This window comes from Desmodus rotundus, chromosome X (genome assembly GCF_022682495.2).
Source record: "Desmodus rotundus isolate HL8 chromosome X, HLdesRot8A.1, whole genome shotgun sequence".
NCBI classification, from domain to species: Eukaryota; Metazoa; Chordata; class Mammalia; order Chiroptera; family Phyllostomidae; genus Desmodus; species Desmodus rotundus.
The window spans coordinates 4773726-4793447 of NC_071400.1; the positions used below are offsets into that span (position 1 = coordinate 4773726).

At 40.1% G+C, this 19722-nt stretch overlaps 1 protein-coding gene across 7 annotated transcripts in view; it reads left to right on the forward strand.

The window, feature by feature from the left end:
• Positions 1-19722, forward strand: part of HEPH (hephaestin) — a 67769-nt gene that overhangs the window by 19925 nt on the left and 28122 nt on the right. For all 7 annotated transcript variants that reach the window (XM_045191274.3, XM_045191273.3, XM_045191271.3 and 4 more), the window contains 5 exons: positions 3241-3372; positions 5124-5335; positions 6271-6421; positions 8788-9000; positions 18963-19176. In XM_045191274.3, coding sequence (XP_045047209.2) covers positions 3241-3372; positions 5124-5335; positions 6271-6421; positions 8788-9000; positions 18963-19176 — 922 coding nt within the window. The remainder of the gene's footprint in view (positions 1-3240; positions 3373-5123; positions 5336-6270; positions 6422-8787; positions 9001-18962; positions 19177-19722) is intronic.

Genomic DNA, 19722 nt, shown 5'->3' on the forward strand with positions numbered 1-19722 from the left:
TTTGTTTTTCTTTTCCTGTTTTCTTCACTTGTAAAGTTAGGTTGTAGATTTGAGATATTTCTTTCTTTTTAATGTAAGTGTTCATAGCTATAAATTTTCCCATTAGCAGCACTTTCACTGCATCTCATATTTTGGTATGTTATGTTTTCATTTTCTTTTTTTTGATATATTTATTGATTATGCTATTACAGTTGTCCCATTTCCACCCCTTCACTCAACTCCATCCTGCCCACCCCCTCCCTCCCACATTCCCCCCCTATGGTTTATGTCCATGGGTCATACTTATAAGTTCTTTGGCTTCTACATTTCCTACACTATTTTTACCCTCCCTGTCTATTTTCCACCTATAATCTATGCTACTTATTCTCTGTACCTTTCCCCCCTCTCTCCCCCTCCCAATCCCCTATTGATAACCCTCCATGTGATCTCCATTTCTGTGGTTCTGTTTCTGTTCTAGTTGTTTGCTTAGTTTGCTTTTGTTTTGTTTTAGGTGTGGTTGTTAATAACTTGAGTTTGCTGTCATCTTTACTGTTCATATTTTTTATCTTCTTTTTCTTAGATAAATCCCTTTAACATTTCATATAATAATGGCTTGGTGATGATGAACTCCTTTAACTTGACCTTATCTGAGAAGCACTTTATCTGCCCTTTCATTCTAAATGATAGCTTTGCTGGATACAGTAATCTTGGATGTAGGCCCTTGCCTTTCATGACTTGGAATACTTCTTGCCAGTCCCTTCTTGCCTGTAAGGTCTCTTTTGAGAAATCAGCTGACGGTCTTATGGGAACTCCTTTGTAGGTAACTGTGTCCTTTTCTCTTGCTGCTTCTAAGATTCTCTCCTTCTGTTTCATCTTGGGGAATGTAATTATGATGTGTCTTGGTGTGTTCCTCCTTGGGTCCAGCTTCTTTGGGACTCTCTGAGCTTCCTGGACTTCCTGGAAGTCTATTTCCTTTGCCAGATTAGGGAAGTTCTCCTTCATTATTTGTTCCAATAAGTTTTCAATTTTTTGTTCTTCCTCTTCTCCTTCTGGCACCCCTATAATTCGGATGTTGGAACGTTTCAAGATGTCCTGGAGGTTCCTAAGCCTCTCCTCATTTTTCCGAATTGTTTCTTCATTCTTTTCTGGTTGGATGTTTCTTTCTTCCTTCTGGTCCACACCATTGATCTGTGTCCCAGTTTCCTTCCTATCACTATTGGTTCCCTGTACATTTTCCTTTGTTTCTCTTAGCATAGGCTTCATTTTTTCATCTGGTTTTTGAACCAATTCAACCAATTCTGTGAGCACCTTGATAACCAGTGTTTTGAACTGTGCATCCGATAGGTTGGCTATCTCTTCCTCGCTTAGTTGTATTTTTTCTGGAGCTTTGAAGTGTTCTGTCATTTGGGCTTTTTTTTTTTTTTTTTGTCTTGGCACGGCTGTTACTTTAAGGGGTGGAGCCTTAGGTGTTCCCTGAGGCAGGGTAACGCTGGTCGCTGTGCTGTGACGCTGTACATGGGGAAGGGGCCGAGAGGGAGCAATGGCGCCCACTGCACTCTCCACCGGGTTTCAGTCACTCCCTCGGCTACCCACAATCAAATTGGGCCCCTCTGGTGCCGGTTCCTGAGTGGGTGGGCCTGTGCACACTCTAGGCCCCTGTGGGTCTCTCCAACCACCTCTCCTGTGAGGCTGGGAGTTTCTCCTGCTGCCGCCCCAACCCCCACGGGTGTTTTCAATCAGAGGTTTGAGGCTTTATTTCCCCGAGCTGGAGCCCTGGGTTGCGCGTCTGCTTCACTCCCCGCCGTTTGTCCAGGTTTATCTATGCGTGAATGTGGGGCCGTGGGGTGCTACCCGCTGCTTAGCCTGTCCCATTCTCCGCCAGTCTGAGTCCGGCCCTCTCGGTTTATCTGTGTGCAAATGTAGGGCCGCAGGTTCTGCTACTGGTCAGACTGCCTGCCCCATTTGTCCCACACTCCGCCAGTCTCAGTCCCGCCACGGCCACGTGAGTCCTCTCCACCCGGGCTGCCAGTCTCCGCCCCTCCTACCGGTCTGGATGAATGTTTCTTTTTTATCTACTTGGTGTCGGACTTCCTTGCCCTTCGATTTTCTGTCAGTTCTGGTTGTGCGAGGAGGCGCAGTGTGTCTACCTACGCCGCCATCTTGGTTCTCTTATGTTTTCATTTTCATCTGCCTCTAAGTATTTTCTAATTTTCTGTGTGATTTTTTCTTTGATCCATTGGTTCTTTAAAAATTGTGTTGTTTAATTTCCACAATTTTTATTAATAAATTGTCCATTTTTTATTCTTTTATTGATTTCAAACTTTACTCCATTGTGGTTGAAGAAGATAATTTAGATGATATCTTTTAAAATCTATTGAGGTAAGCCTCATATGCACATTTGTCCCATGTGCACTTGAGAGGAATATGTATTCTGTTGTTGTATGGTACACTGTTCTGTATATGTTAGATCTAGTTGGTCTATTGTGTTATTTAAGTCTCCTATTTATGTACTCATCTTCTGTCTGGTTGTTTTATCCATTATTATAAGTGGCTTATTGGTCTGCAGTCTTGATTAGAGGTGAAGCATTAGGTGTGGACATTGAGTAGAAACCATGCCAGAAGCTCTGAACTGGGGTTACAGTCAGCATAAGTCCTCAGGTTGTCTTGCTATTTCTGGTTGGTCTCAAAAGTGACCTATGCTAGGTTAAAGATAGTAGGTAGAGGAGCAAAGGAAAATGCAGTGGTCATGGCTAGGCCAGTTAGTCCAGGGTCTTGATAGAAGATATAATAATTTTATATGCTCAAAATCTACTTAGAATTGAGGCAAGCTTGGATATTTAGATGGGTCCTTCAAGGAAATGCAACTGTGGAAACTGGGGCAATAAAAGCAGGAGAAGTATAATTGGCCTTGACAGTGGTGTGGGAGAAAGCTGTAGCTTTAGGTCCTGTCTGTGTTCCTGATCATTTGAATTTGAGATCAATTCCACCTCTCTGAGCTGTGGTGTCCTCATTCGTAAAATGAAAATATCCCCTGCCCTGTATGCCTTGGAATGATATTTGAGGATCAAAATGAGATAATGAATTTTAATGTGTTTTTTATGGCTATAAATTTCAATATACTTGGAAGGGATTATTCTTATTGCAAAGAGAGGAGTTCTCTATCTTTTTCACATCCCTTTTCTTTCCCTTCCTTTTTTCTGTTTCCATCATCCTTTGTTGTGCCTGTTTTTATCTTCATTGTTTCTCTTTCCCATTTAACAGGACCCGTAATCAGGGCTGAGGTGGGTGACACCATCCAGGTGATGTTCTACAATCGTGCCTCCCAGCCATTCAGTATACAGCCTCATGGGGTGTTTTATGAGAAAGACTACGAGGGAACTATGTACAATGACGGTGAGCAGGCAGGGTCTCCAACTAATGTGGGCTGCAGGTAATAGAAGGTAGGTCCAGAGGAAAAATAAATACGGAGTGAAGGAGGGAGAAGGAGGCAGAATTTAATAGGCATGTGTGGATATTGTTGAATAAATGTATGATATTATAGCAAGGCAGAGCTGGACTCAATAAGAGATATGTTTTAAATATTTTCTGATTATGAAAATAACAAATATGTGTTATGAATTTTGAATATGTGAAAAATTATAAGATAACTAAAATCATAAATTGCCATTATATTTTGATATACCTTTAAATATTTTTCTGTGCTTATAAAAATCTGTATATTTATAGATTTGAGATCATATGGTTTGTACACTTTTGTATCATATTTTCAGTTACCATTATATTTTGTCCATTTTTCCATCCCCCATAATGATATTATAAAACTTTAATGCCTATGTAATACTCCATCCATGGATTTTCCATAATATATTTACCTTATCCTCTTGTTTGTACATGTAAATTTTTTTATTATTTTAGAATATTATAAATCATTCAATGTATGAAATGAATACATACATATGGTTTGGATTACTATTTCAGCAGGGAAATAGAAATGAGATTATTGAGTAATTAGTTTCTTGTTTTCTCTGAAAATAATATTAACAGATGCTAATCCCAAGCCAAAATATCAAAAATAATAAAACCATAAAGGGCAAAGTTACAGGCAAATCTACACTGAAAGAACATCGTACAAGGCAACTGGTCTAGTCCATTAAGAAGTCAATGTCATAGGGAAAAAAATTAAAGAGACAACACCAAGGGCAACATGCAAACCTTGTCTGATCCTGTTTATTAAAAAGTAGTCTTAAGGGACATTTTGGAGATAATTAAAAATATTTTGTTATAGACTGGATATTAGATGATATTAGTGATATTAGGGTATTTTTTAGGTGTGGTAATGTTATTGTGGTAATACAGGAGAAGCTTACTGATTATTTAGAAATAAAATGTCATGATGCTTGCATTTTACTTCCAAATGATTTAGCAAAAGCAAACAAACCAAAACTGTGTTTATATATGTGTAGATAAACATACATATAAATGTAGATGAATTAAAAAATGCAAAATGTTAACAATCAACTCTAGGTGGTAGGGTGATTATTATACTAACTTTTATATTTTTTCTGTATGTTTGAAAATTTAAAGAGTTAGGAACAATGAGTGAATAGATAAATTAATACCATACCTCCAGCCTGAGGAAAAATTTTTTCATTCTCGAAAGCCATACTCAAAAGCTAACTCCTTCATGTATAATTTTTTTTAATCACCCGAGCCCAGGATGATGATACCTTCTGAACTACTCAAAGATGAAATGGGCTATGATGGCAGGTAGTGAATCTCCCAACTCTGGAAATTTTAAAGCAGAGGTAGGGATATAAAAGCAGATAAATGTGTGTTTTCAAGTGAGGGGTATTCCAAATAGGTATAAAACACCATTTTATTCCTTAGGTCTTATGAGTTTGGAAAAGTTTGGGGAAGTTTAAATTTCTCCTATTCATATAACAAGGTTTGATAGAACTAGGAACCAAACTCTAGTGTCTTGACTCTTACATAGGATTCCTTTAAATATTCGATATTCCATGTTACTTTTGTTCCTGCTGCTACTCCAAAATGCCTTTGTAGTTTATGATCTTTACCCCACTGTTTGGAGTTGATTATCTTTATTCTAACCCATGTGAGTAATGAGTTCCATGTTTTCCCTGCAGGCTCACCCCATCCTGGTTTGGTGGCCAAGCCCTTTGAGAAAGTAACATATCGCTGGACAGTACCCCCCCATGCAGGCCCCAGTGCTCAGGATCCTGCCTGTCTCACCTGGATGTACTTTTCTGCTGTAGATCCCATAAGAGATACAAATTCTGGTCTGGTGGGCCCTCTACTAGTGTGCAAGGCTGGTGCTTTGGGTGCAGATAGCAAACAGGTATTGCCAAGGTTTCTGGCTGGAAAGTCTGTTGGGAGGAAGATGAGTCTGGATTGCCAGATAGGAGTTAAGCATGGAACTAGATTCTAGAGGTGAGAGAATAGAAAAAAATAACCAAGCTATTGAATCAGACTTTAATAGTTGGTGACTTCAAGTTATCTTGCATGTTATTCTTTCACTCACAAACACACATCATACTTAGTCTTTGATCCTTTATATTTTTTAGCCTCAGTAGCCCCTAGTCCTTGCTCCAAATTCCTAAATCTTCTTTAGTATTTGCTAGTCTTCTTTTATATACACCCCACCATTTCTAGCCGTGTAATCTTGCTAGATTACAAGTTACTATACCTCTCTTTTCTTTAGTTTCTTCTTCTATAGTAAAGGGTTAACAGTGGAAGAAGATATCTTGGGTATCTGTAAGGATTAATTATAATAATCCATATAAAATGCTTACCACAGTGTCTGGCACATAGTAATAACTCAGTAAATGTTAGTAGTAGTAATAATTATTAATAGCATATTAATAATTATAATTATTTTGTCTCTTATTTTCAAAGCCCCCCAGAGCCCTCCCCTGATCTCCTAGCTACCTTTTACTACTTCTCCCCAGGTGAATATAGGCTCTCTTTTATCATACTCTGTATTTTTTTTCCATAACCTACATCTTGTGCTATTTCCCTGCTCCCTTTTGTACACTCCTCACTTCCAGTCTTTTCACTTTATTCTGATCTCCTTCACCAACCTGTTATTTGAGGTTACCTGAGGAAAAACTGCCTAGTAACAACTGCAGTTCTAGACAGGAGATATGAGCTTGGCTCTGTGTCTGGAACAGGAAATGGGAAAGAATCAAGGATCTTTGGGTATGGAGCATCTGAGTCTACAACTGCTGAAAATGTTGTCATTTCTCCCTCTCTTCTCCCACATTGGGCCTACAGAAAGGGGTGGATAAAGAATTCTTTCTCCTTTTTACTGTGTTGGATGAGAACAAGAGCTGGTACATCAATGCCAATCAAGAAGCTGCTATGTTGGATTCCCGACTACTCTCAGAGGATGTCACGGGTTTCCAAGACTCCAATCGGATGCATGGTATGGGGAGTGAGTGCTTTTGTTCTGAGCTACAACTGAGAGGTTATAAGTAAACTTGAACCTTAACTTAATTGCGACCCATCTCTGAAAATATTGATTCTACTGGTAAGCTATACCCAAGAGGTGAGCTAGATTGAGGGATTAAACCTGACAACAGATCTTATACTGAGCACTTTCTTGGGCTGTTTCCTGTGTTATGCAGTATCAGGGGCATTGGATAGAGGTACTATGAAGTGAGGATTCCACAGAAGGAATCCACTGTAGACTGAGAAGAGTAATCTGGGATGACAATTTTACAGGCTTATACCCTTCCATTGTGCTTGCTCCACAACCTCATACTTCAGCAAAATGGGCCTATTTTTCTCTATATGAATGTACTTTGTACATTTCTAACTTCATGCTTTTGCAATGCTTTGCCCTCAAGTTGAAATCCCCCTGCTTACATCTTTGCCCACAGCCTGGGGAAATTTTTTTCAGTCTCTAAAGCCATACTCAAAAGGTAACTCCAATTTTTTATCACTCGAGCCCAGGATGATGACACCTTCTTCTGAACTATTACACAATTGCATATTTATCAGACTATTTTAGGTAATCTGCAGTTCTAGTGGATAACATGGGTATCCTTTACCCACATTATCAGACTATTTTAATAGCAAGTTCCATACCCCCCCCCAATATTACAGTTAATTGTTATATCGTTTTTGACTTCTGCTAAAGTGTAATGTCCTTAAAGGTGAATATGGTTTGTTGCTTATCTTTGTATCCTCTACACTGTCTATCACAGTAAATGATTATGAACAAATGAACTACTAATCAATGAGTAGGTAGGCAGATGAGTGAATGAATGGAAAGACATTGTCTCAGTTTTCAAGGAGCTCCCATCATTTTGCAATGAGATGAAACCAATAACACCCATAAAACAATATAGAACAATCCAAGACATACTATAATTAAGTGCTAAACTGTGTGGAACAGATTTTAAGTGACATTTTAAGAGTTCAAAGGAGGAGAACATTGATGAGAAACAGTGCAATTGAAGGATTTATGGAAGAAGGGAGTGCTTGAACTAGGTCTTGAAGGCTGAATAGGTTTGCAATCAGACATTATAGGTAGGTGAAGCAGAATCAGAAGGTTAGCAATGTTCTCATCAGCATCTCAGGGTATTACCAAATAGGGTTACTCATTAAAACTAGTTCCAGTGGATGTGAGAACATTGAAAAGAAGTCAGCTTCAAGCAGGCCTCTTTATATTTTTGAGGGGAGTATAGAAGGTGTGAGGGAATCAGGAACAAGTGTTTTGTCTTTTGGCTGCATCTCTTGGTTCTCCTTACCAGTCAGTTACATGAGCTGGAAAAACTAAGACCGTCCTGCAAACCAAATTCATTCCAGTTTGAATTTATGGAACACTTGATTAGTATTGGGTAACATGTTAAGTACTTAGCTACACATATACAGAAAAAAAATGTTCTTCTTAGGTCAATCTAGTGGGGAAGATAGATCTGTAAGTAAATCACTAGCCCCTGTGGTAAGTCATATGGCAGAATTTTGTTGAGGAAAAGTTTTATGGAAACCAGAGACAGAATAATAACTCTGTTTTAACGGGGAGGTAACAGTTTAGTTGGAGCATGATGCATGGATGAATAGCAGTTTGTTGTAGAGAGAGACCAGAGGGAAAGTACAGTGTATTGCAGTGCAGGGGAGAGAATGTGCAGCCAATAAGCCTTTGGACATGAAGAGGCAAGCAGAGCTCACAGGATAATTGTGTGTGTATGTGTGTGAGAAAAGGTTGGAGGATGGACTGCAGGTAGGGATACCAGGAATGAGGCTTTTGCAGGAGTTCAGGCCAGAGATGATGAGGGCTAGAGCCAGAGAAGTGGTAGCATAGAAGAAAAGAGGACATAGTTTGAAAACGGAATATGGAAACTTGGAGAACTCCAACACTTTACAGAGAGATAGAAAATGAGAAAAAGATGAAGGAACAATCAAAGAGGTTGTAAGAGAACCAGGAAAATGTGGTGCTACAGAAGCCAAGGGAGGAGTTTCAAGAGAGAGGGAATAAGAGAGGTTAGTACTTTTGTATATGTGTGAAGGGGTTGTAGTAGTGGAGAGTAGTTCAGTTTTTTAAGGATGTGAAGTGTGGAGGAGGGGCAGTAGATGAGGCCAGAAAGGGTGGTTGGGCCCTCATCCCAAACGGGCAGATCTTCATGAGTAGAACTAAAGTGGCTTAGGGGAGAGGGCAGAGGAGTTGTGGATGACTCAGAAATTTTAAAGTTTTTTTTATAGTACAGAGCTGATTCCATGCTGCTGGCCAGTGTCCAAGCGGTCTGGTTTCATCTCCCTATCCTGTCTTGTGTTTTTGTTTTCCAGCTATTAACGGGTTTCTATTCTCTAACCTGCCCAGGCTGGACATGTGCAAAGGTGACACAGTGGCCTGGCACCTGCTCGGCCTGGGCACAGAGAGTGATGTGCATGGGGTCATGTTCCAGGGCAACACTGTGCAGCTTCAGGGCATGAGAAAGAGTGCTGCCATGCTCTTTCCTCACACCTTTGCTATGGCCATCATGCAGCCTGACAACCCTGGTAAGTACCTTAGCAGTTGGCCCTATGCTGAGAGGCTTTGTTGGGCATGGGGCTGGGTAAGAGGGGCTGGTGAAGAGAAAAGAAGACTCTCGTGGAAGGTACTTAGGAAATTTTTAAAGCACAGTTGCCTTCTCCCTCCTCAATATGCAGTCCATGTCATGGTTATTTGGATTATGATCTTGGCTGCAGGCAAATTAGAGTGAAATACTAATGAAGCTCTTTCTGGAACAACATTTGAGAAATAGGGATGCTGCTCAGGGTCAGGAGGGTGGTAGGGGGCACTGGGAGAGATTAGCCAAAGAACATGTGCATATATGCATGGCCTGTGGGCACAGACAATGTGGTGAAGGCCAGGGGGAAAGGTGGGGACTGCATGCAGGAGGACAAAGGGGGGAATTGGGAGACATCTGTAATGGTGTCAACAATAAAAAGGGCAATTTTTATACATGCAGAGGGTGGGCTAGGCCATGTAGGCCCTTGTTCATCAAGAGATTCCATAGATACAGTCCTTGCTTTGGTGTGTGGAGGTCCATGAGATGTACCTATAAGCACTTCCAACTCTGATATTCTGTGAGGATTTCTGCAAACTCTGGTTGGGAATTAGGTGGGGGTTAGCTGTAACCATTTTAGACCAAGAATCAGAACACAGAAACTTCTACTCCAGGCTCTTTCAGTAACTTGCTGTTTAACTTTGGTCTAATCACTCCTCTCTCTGTGGCTAGATTTCTTTCTTTCTCTGTCCATCCCTCTCCCTCCTTCCCCTTTCTTTCTTCTTTTGCTCCCTCTCTGCTTTCTCCCTCTCTCTCTCCCTCTGTCTCTCCATCTCCTTCTCTCTGTCTTTCTTTCATTAAGGAATTTGACTTGAATGTTTCTTCAGATTCCATCCATATTTAACATTTAATAATGCAGTAGTAATTTCACTTTGCAGTTCCTAAGGTGTATACTTTTTCTAGGCAGTAGATGGCAATAGTGTTTGTAAGGAAAATCTGTCAGTTCCATGCATTTCCCACTAAACTTTATTTTAGTTCTATAGATTCCAATATATTTGGAAAAAATCCCTAAGCAAAACAAGTGTCCTCGGCAATTTATTAATTTCATCCTGGCACTGGGTTTAATAAGCATTTGACATAAAGCTGGCCTCCACAGACATCTGGGTCCTCATTTTTGCCCATCTACCTCAGATATATTTTTTGGTCTGGGAGAGAATTTAGCAAATTAGAAACAATAGTTAATAGAGCTGAAAGGAACAACAGAAACAAGTGCTTTTAGTGAGGCCTGTGGTGGGGAACTTCTGAATAAAGACCTTTCTCTTTAGCCTTGGTCCCCAAACCAAATCTTAAGCTTAATCTCCTTCCTATAAAATTAGGCAGTCTCTGCAGCCATGTCTACGTGCCTCCCCAGGGCTTGCTCTTACTTTGGATGAATGAAATTATTTTTTGCCACGCTGAGACCTGAGTAGCTTTATATTGCTTAAAAACATTCTCATCTGGTATGGGAAGGAGAAGGTGTGAATGGGTTTTTAAGAGTAAAGGCTTGAAAGGTTACTCTTTGTCAAGATTCCTGAATTATCTTACCAGCAAATGTCAAAATTTATCTTACCATTGCATTTTCCAGACCTTTCAAACTCTTTCTGCTTTTTGAATAGTTCTCAAGTCATAGAATGTTGGAAATGGTAGAACCCCTTTAAGATAATCTTAAATCACTTATTTTATTAATGGGAGGAAGAGACAGAGACCTGAAAAAGGAAAATGCTTTGTTCAGATTAGACATGTTGGCTCTATTTTTCTTCATTTTCCTCTTGCCCATTCTCCATCAACTCCTATTGATTCTTCCTCTTAGATGATATATTCAATCTGAAGTTTCCTTCATTCTTCCCCTGGGGGCTTGCTCTCTGATTGAGACTGAGAGAGACCATTGTGAGTAGCTCTCCAAAGACAGGTCAAAAGTACCCAGTTAATGGAAAAGCCAGGATCGGAATATGGCTTTGGGATTCTAGAAAAAGGAATAGTGATGAGGATTGCTAAATATACATATGTAATCGAACAGCTTTTCAGATTATTTAAATACATCACCAGAGAGATTCAAGATGCTGTGTGCTGGAAGCTCACAATTATGTTTAACAAAATAGAGAAACAAATGCTCAGAAAAAACTCAGCAAAGTGTTCAAAGTGTTTCAGTTGTACAGGTTTGTTGGTAATTTTTATCCTCTTTTTGCTGTGTTTTAAATTTTAATAAGTCTATATGTCATTGAATAGAAATGACATGTTATACTTAAAATATACTATATAATATACATCAACTGTTCAACAGAACTACTGATATTAGAGCTTTAATGGCCAGGAAAAGTGGCAGATAAAAAGGGTAGAGCAATGTGTTTTCTCATTTTTCCTCTCATCTCTCATTTTCCCTCTTCCTATTTTATCCTTTCTTTTTGTTTTCTCTTCTCTCCTTTATATACCTCTTTCTTTTTCCTCTCTATACTTTCTTCTTTCCTTCTTTTTCTTATCCTTCATCTTTTCTTCTTTGTCCCTTTCTTTATTTTTTGTTTTCCTTTCTCTTTTTTCTTCTTTCCTCCTATTTTTCTTCATCTGTATCTTTTCTTTATTCTCTCCTTGTCTTTGTGTTTTTCCTTCTTTTTTTCTTCCTTCTATTTTCCTTTTCTATTACAATTACATTTCCCCTATAGCGTAGTAAACATCTGTTTTCTTTCACTTGTTGGTATGAATGCTAGGGATGTGAGGATGAATAAAGTAGCTAACATTTAGTGTGAAAGGGCGATAGGTATGTAAACAAAACTCATAAGGCTATGATGATGCTGTCTGCCAAGGGCTATGGTAATACATAGGAAGCTATAACAATTTCTGCCTGACTTGTAGAGTGAAGTTTTCCTGAAAGCAGACATTCAAATTGACCTTTTAAGGATAAATAAATTGTCACCAGGCAAAGAAAGGGGATGGCTGTGAGGGAGGCATTTTAGGCAGTATAAACCATTTAGGTAGTAGCTTGGAAACAGCGTCTACCTAGAGAATGTTGCATAGACTGATTTGATTCAATGTTTGTTAACTCAAGGTAGTATGCTAAAAGGTATTTGGAAATGCATGGAGGTACTTTTAGTTACATGACTAGGATTATGGTGATGGTCATACTGTCGTTTAGAGGGTGAGAGTGAGAGATGCTAAAACTTTCTGCAATATTTAGGATCTTATTAAGCAATGAAGAATAGTCTCATGCAAAATTCTAATAGCTGCTCTGTTGAGGAATACCAAGAAGTAAGGTTTAAGGGGAGGTTGAATAGCAGGCTCTTGCAAGAGAAGATGAGAGCCCTGCTGATGAGTGGGAGCAGTAGGAATGGTGAGCAGGTGAAGAGTTCAAGGGATATTTTAGAGGAACGACTGGACTTTGTTGAGGTGCTGCACAAGAAAAAAGGATGTCTGAGGTTTCTAGCTTGTGCACTAGGTGTGGTGTCTTTAATCAAGTGAGCAAATAGAGAAGCATGGGTGGGGCAGTAAGATTTGGGTCAAAAGTTCTCATTTTTGAACTAGCTTACAGAACTAGAATGATTTAGATATCCTCATAGTTCAAGTATATGCACATGTAAAGTGATAGGAAGGAAAACCTAAGGCAAAAATACACATTTAGGAGGTAGAGGGGAAAAGAGAAGCCAGAATGAGGAGGCAGAAAATAATTAGTCAAAGTGGCAGGAGTAGATTCAAACACCAAGGCAGAAGAGTGTTAAAAAAAGAAGTGGCCTAGGCAACAATGTCCCTATGAGAAAACTCAGATAATGTGTTAGTCCAAGGTCACATGCCTTTCCCCAAATGTCTTCTATTTGTTTCCATCCCCTCCAGTTAATCACACTTTATTCTCCACACCATGCCTTGAGGTATGACTTTTTGATAGTGTTATCCAGTCACTCATTTGCAAAAATATTTATTCACTCAACACATTTATTTCACACCATTCATGTGCTAAGTCTAGGGAAGGGGGGTAAAAAGATAGACATTATCATTACTCTGAAGGGATATCTGCAATAAACACATGAAACACATACATAAAATGAGATAATTTCAGATCATGATCTATATTATGAAGGAAATAAAATACAATGATATGATAAAGTGATTCCTTTAGAGAAGGTATTTAGGGAAGGCCTTTTTGAGAATGTAACATTTACTCAGAGACTGAAATCGTGAACAGAAAGGAGCTATATGAAGATATCTGAGCAGAACATTTCAAACAGAGAGACTAGTGAGTACAAATGCCCAAAAGTGGGAAAAAGCATGGCTTGTTTTAGGGTCAGAAAGAAGGCCAGTAGGTTTGAATGCAGTGAGCTAGGAGAAGAGTGAAATGACATGAGGTCATATAGGTTGGCCAGAGACTTGCCAAAGTGTTGTAAGGCTTTGTTGACCATAGTCAGTAGTTTGGATTGTATTCTGAGTATGAATGGAACATTTAAAGCAAGGGAGCAATGTGCTCTGGATTATATTTGTTAAAGATAATGTTGGATCTTATATGGAGAATGGTTGAAGTTATATTTGGGTTCTCCTGTGTTAGGTACATATATGTTTTTAATGTTTATGTCTTCTTGATGGATTCTTCCCTTGAGTATTATGAAGTGTCCTTGTAGGTCTCTTTTCATGGCCTTTGTTTTGAAGTCTATATCGTCTGGTATAAGTATTGCTACCTGAGCATTTTTTTCCTGTCTATTTGCTTGGAATATTTTTTCCAACTCTTCACTTTCAGTCTGTGTGGGTCTTTTGTTCTGAGGTGGGTCTCTTGTAGTCATCATATAAGCTAGTCATGTTTTCCTATCCATTCAGCCACGCTGTGTCTTTTGATTAGAGCATTTAATCCATTTACATTTAAAGTTATTATTGATACTTAATCATTGTCATTTTCCCCCTCTGTATCTGTGTTTCTCTCTCATTTTTCTTCATCTTCTAATAGCAGTTCCTTTAGCATATCTTGCAATGCTGGTTTGGTGGAGGTATATTCTCTTAGCCTTCTTTTGTCTGGGAAGCTCCTTATTTCCCCTTCCATTTTAAATGAGAGTCTTGCTGTGCAGAGTAGTCTTGTTTGCAGGACTTCATTTTTCATTACTTGGAATATTTCTGGCCATCCTCTTCTGGCTTATAGTGATTCTGTTGAGAAGTCAGTTGCCAGTCTTATTGGGGCTCCCTTGTATGTTACTTCTTGTTTCTCCCTTGCTGCCTTTAAGACTCTCTCTGTCATTGAATTTTGCCATTTTAATTATGACGTTTTTATTATTAATTAAGAGAGAAAAAGTGAATGACAAATAAAAAATAAGAACCAAATTGGAGGAAAAAATCCATCACAGCACTATGAACAATAAATGAGCTAAAATTAATATAGGTGGAATGGGAATAAGAGGTAAAAAAAAAAAGAAAAGCTTAAGTGATATCTAGAGGAAAGGGAAGTGATTTTGAGATGATAGAGGGAGAAGAAATACTAAGAGTGAGAAACAAAAACCAGGCGAAGACAGGGAAAAGTTAAAATTTGAGACAAAAGGAAAAGGAAAAAAGGGCAGCATGAAAGAGATAAAAAGAAAAAAACAGGCTAAGACAGAAAAAATTAAAATTTGAGATGAAAAAAGAGTAGGAGAGGGGAATGGTAAAATTTGAGATTTGAAATACAAAAATAGTGAAGATTTAAAGATAAAATTGAAAAAATGCAACAACAACTACCCTATCCACAACCAACAAACAAAAATTGCTAAAGATGGAGAGAGAACACAGGTATTTTAAGAGTGGGAAAAAGAATGTGAGATGACCTTTGACAAGAAAATTGGTTTTGAGAGGCTGGATGGGGGAGAAATACTAAGAATGTGGAATGGAAACAAGTTGTAGCAAGAGAGAGAACAAAATTTAAAACAAAAATAATAAGAGGAAACAAGAAGGTAAAATGGGACAAGAGAAGGGAGGAGCAAAATATATGTATTGAAATAAATATTTAGTGACTTAATATGCACAAACTTGGTGATATTCCCGGTGGAGAACCAAGATGGTGGCGTAGGTAGACACACTACGCCTCCTCGCACAACAAGAACTGACAGAAAATCGAACAGCAAGGGGGTCCAACACCAAGGAAACACAAAATAAACGTTCATCCAGACCGGTAGGAGGGGCGGAGATGGGCACCGGGGTGGAGAGGAGTCTCGTGGCTATGGCGGGACAGAGACTGGCGGAGTGTGGGATGAACGGCGCAGGCAGTCTGACCACTAGCGGACCCTGCGGCCCCACATTGGTGCACAGATAAACCGAGAGGGCCGGACTCAGAGTGGCGGAGAGCAGGGCAGGCAGAGTGGCGGGTAGCACCCTGCGGCACCACATTCGCCCACAGATAAACCGGATGAACGGTGGGCAGCGAAGCAGACTGCGTAACCCAGGGCTCCAGCTCGGGGAAATAAAGCCTCAAACCTCTGATTGAAAGCGCCCCTGGGGGTTGGGGTGGCAGCAGGAGAGACTCCCAGCCTCACAGGAGAGGTCATTGGAGAGACCCACAGGGGCCTAGAGTGTGCACAGGCCCACCCACTCGGGAACCAGCACCAGAGGGGCCCAATTTGATTGTGGGTAGCGGAGTGAAAGATTGAAATCCGGAGGAGAGTGAGGCGGGCGCCATTGCTCCCTCTCAGCCCCTCCCCCACATACAGCGTCACAGCACAGGGACAAGCGTTACCCCGCCCTGGTGAACACCTAAGGCTCCGCCCCTTAAAGTAACAGACACGCCAAGACAAAAAAAAAAAAAATGGCCCAAATGACAGAACACTTCAAAGCTCCAGAAAAAATACAACTAAGCGACGAAGAGATAGCCAACCTTTCGGATGCACAGTTCAAAGCACTGGTTATCAATATGCTCACAGAATTGGTTGAATCTGTTTGAAAACCAGATGAAAAAAATGAAGCCTATGCTAAGAGAAACAAAGGAAAATGTACAGGGAACCAATAGTGATGCGAAGGAAACTGGGACTCAAATCAACGGTGTGGACCAGAAGGAAGAAAAAAACATCCAACCAGAAAAGAATGAAGAAACAAGAACTCGAAAAAATGAGGAGAGGCTTAGGAACCTCCAGGACATCTCGAAACGTTCCAACATCCGAATTATAGGGGTGCCAGAAGGAGAAGAGGAAGAACAAAAAATTGAAAACTTATTTGAACAAATAATGAAGGAGGACTTCCCCAGTCTGGCAAAGGAAATAGACTTCCAGGAAGTCCAGGAAGCTCAGAGAGTCCCAAAGAAGCTGGACCCAAGGAGGAACACACCAAGGCACATCATAATTACATTACCCAAGATTAAACGCAAGGACCTACATCCAAGATTACTGTATCCAGCAAAGCTATCATTTAGAATGGAAGGGAAGATAAAGTGCTTCTCAGATAAGGGCAAGTTAAAGAAGTTCATCACCAAGCCCTTATTATATGAAATGTTAAAGGGACTTATCTAAGAAAAAGAAGATCAAAAATAGGAACAGTAAAAATGACAGCAAACTCACAGTTATTAACGACCACAACTAAAACAAAAACAAGAGCAAACTAGGCAAACAACTAGAACAGGAACAGAACCATAGAGAAGGAGGTCACATGGAGAGTTGTCAATAGGGGAGTGGGAGGGGGAGAGGGGGGGAAAGGTACAGAGAATAAGTAGCATAGATGATAGGTGGAAAATAGACAGGGGGAGGGTAAGAATAGTGTAGGAAAAGTAGAAGCCGAAGAACTTATAAGTATGACCCATGGACATGAACTATAGGGGGGAATGTGGGAGGGAGGGGGTGGGCAGGATGGAGTGGAGTGGGAGGGGAATGGGACAACTGTAATAGCATAATCAATAAATATATTTTAAAAAATATGCACAAACTTGAAGGACAATAAATGAATGTTTAAAAGCTCTGCAGTATACCCTGGAAGGTGTGGCTCAGTGGATTGAGCGCTGGCCTGTGAACTGAAAGTTCGCCGGTTCAATTCGCAGTCAGGGCACATGCCTGGATTGCTGGTCACGCCCCCAGTTGGGGGCATGTGAGAGGCAATGGATCACTGTATCTCTCACACACTGATGTTTCTCTGTCTCTCTTTCTCCCTCCCTTTCCCTTTCTCTAAAAGTAAATAAATAAAATCTTAAAAAAAAATGTGCAGGAGCAAAAATATTGCAAATCATGGAGAAGACCACTGTGGATTTCATCTTGGTAGCATGTAGTTTTTACCACTGTTTTTTCTTTCTGGATCCACCTGTGCTGATGTCAGATCATGTCCCAGTCTGGCCTTAGACAGCCTGTTCAAGAGTGTAAGGGACCCCCAATCTGTGGCTGACTACTTCAGTTGTTAACCTAGTCACTCTGCACTCAGCTGTCAAGCTTAAGCACCATAGGTGGGGCAGAATGCCCCCTGGAGTTGGGCCTATTCCCTCCCCTCAGGCTGCTGTCACTCGGAGGGGAGTGGACTGACCTAGCACGATGGCTCCTGCCATATGGGTGATGGCTCAGTGCATGGATCCTTGCAGCTACCCCTTCAGTTCTCTCCCCAAAACCTCCATCCCCAGTCTCTCCTGAAGCATCTCTAGTCCATTCTGTTCCCCTGCCTTCACCAGAGCACAGGGTAAGTGGCTGCAAATGAAAATTTATGCATTGGCCCTTTAAACAACTCTTTGCATCTCCTGCTGTCCATCTCTGGCATAGAGAAACCCCTGCTGCTTTTCACAGCTGGATGTTTTCTGTGTACTTTTAGGGGTCTGGTGCTCTAGGCTAGGGATCCCGGCTTAGGGTTTAGACCCCACACTTCTCAGGGGAATCCAACCAGCTGCTTAAATATCCCTCCAGCTGCCAACTGTGGATGCCCAGCCAGCTCTCTTGCATCTCTTGTGTACTCCTTACCAGTCACATTGTACTGAAGCTGTTTCTTCTGTCTGTCTGTGGTTACAAGGCTTCTCTCTCACTATTTTTCAGTTGTTTGTTCTGGACGATTTCTCCACCAATTTAGTTATAATTCTAGATTAGTCCTGGGAGGTGGTTGGTATAATGCCCACTCACTCCTCCGCTTTCTTGGATCTCCCTTCAGGAATACAACTTTAGAATAGAGCATCTGTATACTCCATTGTATGTTCCCCAACCATAGTCTAGTCTCCCTCCGTCAGCATATATTTGACTCCCTTTACTCTCTTCAGCTTCGTCCCATCTCCTTTCCCATCTGGTAACAACCATAATGTTGTCTATGTCTATGAGTTTGGTTTTTTTTATTGCTTTTTTGTTTTATATTCCACATATGAGTGAATTGTATGGTTCTTGTCCTTTTCCATCTACTTTATTTCACTTAGCAAGAGGTTCATTTTTTATATATCTATTTAAGCCCACCTTTATTTCTTTGCTACATGGTTGAAAAGATAGCTTGTCAAGATCTTTCTTGGAATAATTATTATTACAGTTTTAGTTAATTATTTATAGTTTCACTTATTGAATGTTTACTATATACTATGCTAAACAAAGTGAGTATATTATTCTGTTTAATTCTATAACAACCCAATGAAATAACTGAAATTATGTCCATTTTACCATAAGGGGACTGAAATGCACAGAGATTTAAAAATTGCCTCAAAATTATATAGCTAATGTGTCAGATAAGGTTACCAAACATCCTACTTTGTTCATAACTGAGGAGTTTCCAGGGATATGAGACTTTTAGGGCTAAAACTTAGAAAGCCCTGGATAAACAGGGAAGAACTAGTCATCATAGTGGCAGAGTTTAGTTTTAAACCCAGACAGTGCATATTTGGAACTAGAACTCTTAACCTTTGTGCTCATTGCTCTCAATACACTTGTAATAATTTTTATGTAATACATAGATTAATCTTATCTGAAACTACCCATTCTCTGCAGTATGCCTAGAGAGAAGCATGGAATCCCCCAGGTTTCCACAGGAGCTTTCTGGTTCAGGTTTTGTTCTTTCTTCCTTTCTCAGGGACATTTGAGATTTACTGCCAGGAAGGCAGCCATAGAGAAGCAGGGATGAAGGCTATCTATAATGTCTCCCAGTGTCTTGCCCACCAAGCCGCCCCTCGCCAACGCTACCAGGCTGCAAGAATCTACTATATCATGGCAGAAGAGGTGGAATGGGACTATTGCCCTGACAGAAGTTGGGAACTGGAATGGCATAACCAATCTGACAAGGACAGGTAAGGCTTCAGAAAAGAAGTCACACTTTCAGAGACTCTGGATCATTTTACAAATAAGGAGGATAGTGAAATTCTGAAAGAAGGAAGGACTTATTTAAGTCACTTAATAAAATACCAGCAGAGATCAGATACCAACATCTAGTCTCTGGTGCAGGGAGTAGAATGCAGGTAAAGTGGAATTCATTGCTTCTTCTATATTGCTGTACTGTGAGGTTGAAATAGAAGACTTTACCCATAACCTCATTTCTGTTCTTAATCTTCACCTTCTTTTCTCTGGTTAGCCAGAAGCACCTCTACTGGGACTTAAATTTTATAGAGCACTTATTCAAGGAACTGAAAATGCCAAAGTCAACTATTCCTTGAAAAAATGTCATTAAGGTACATGTGAATCTGTATAGCAGGAAAAAATAGAGTGGCTTAGATAAATTAGAATTTTATTTCTTGGTTGCATAGTAGAATAAACATGAGCAGTCCAGGGCCAGTAGATGAACTAGTCACATATAACACTTGCTTTCATCTCTGGAATTGAGATGCCTGTTCCAGTTG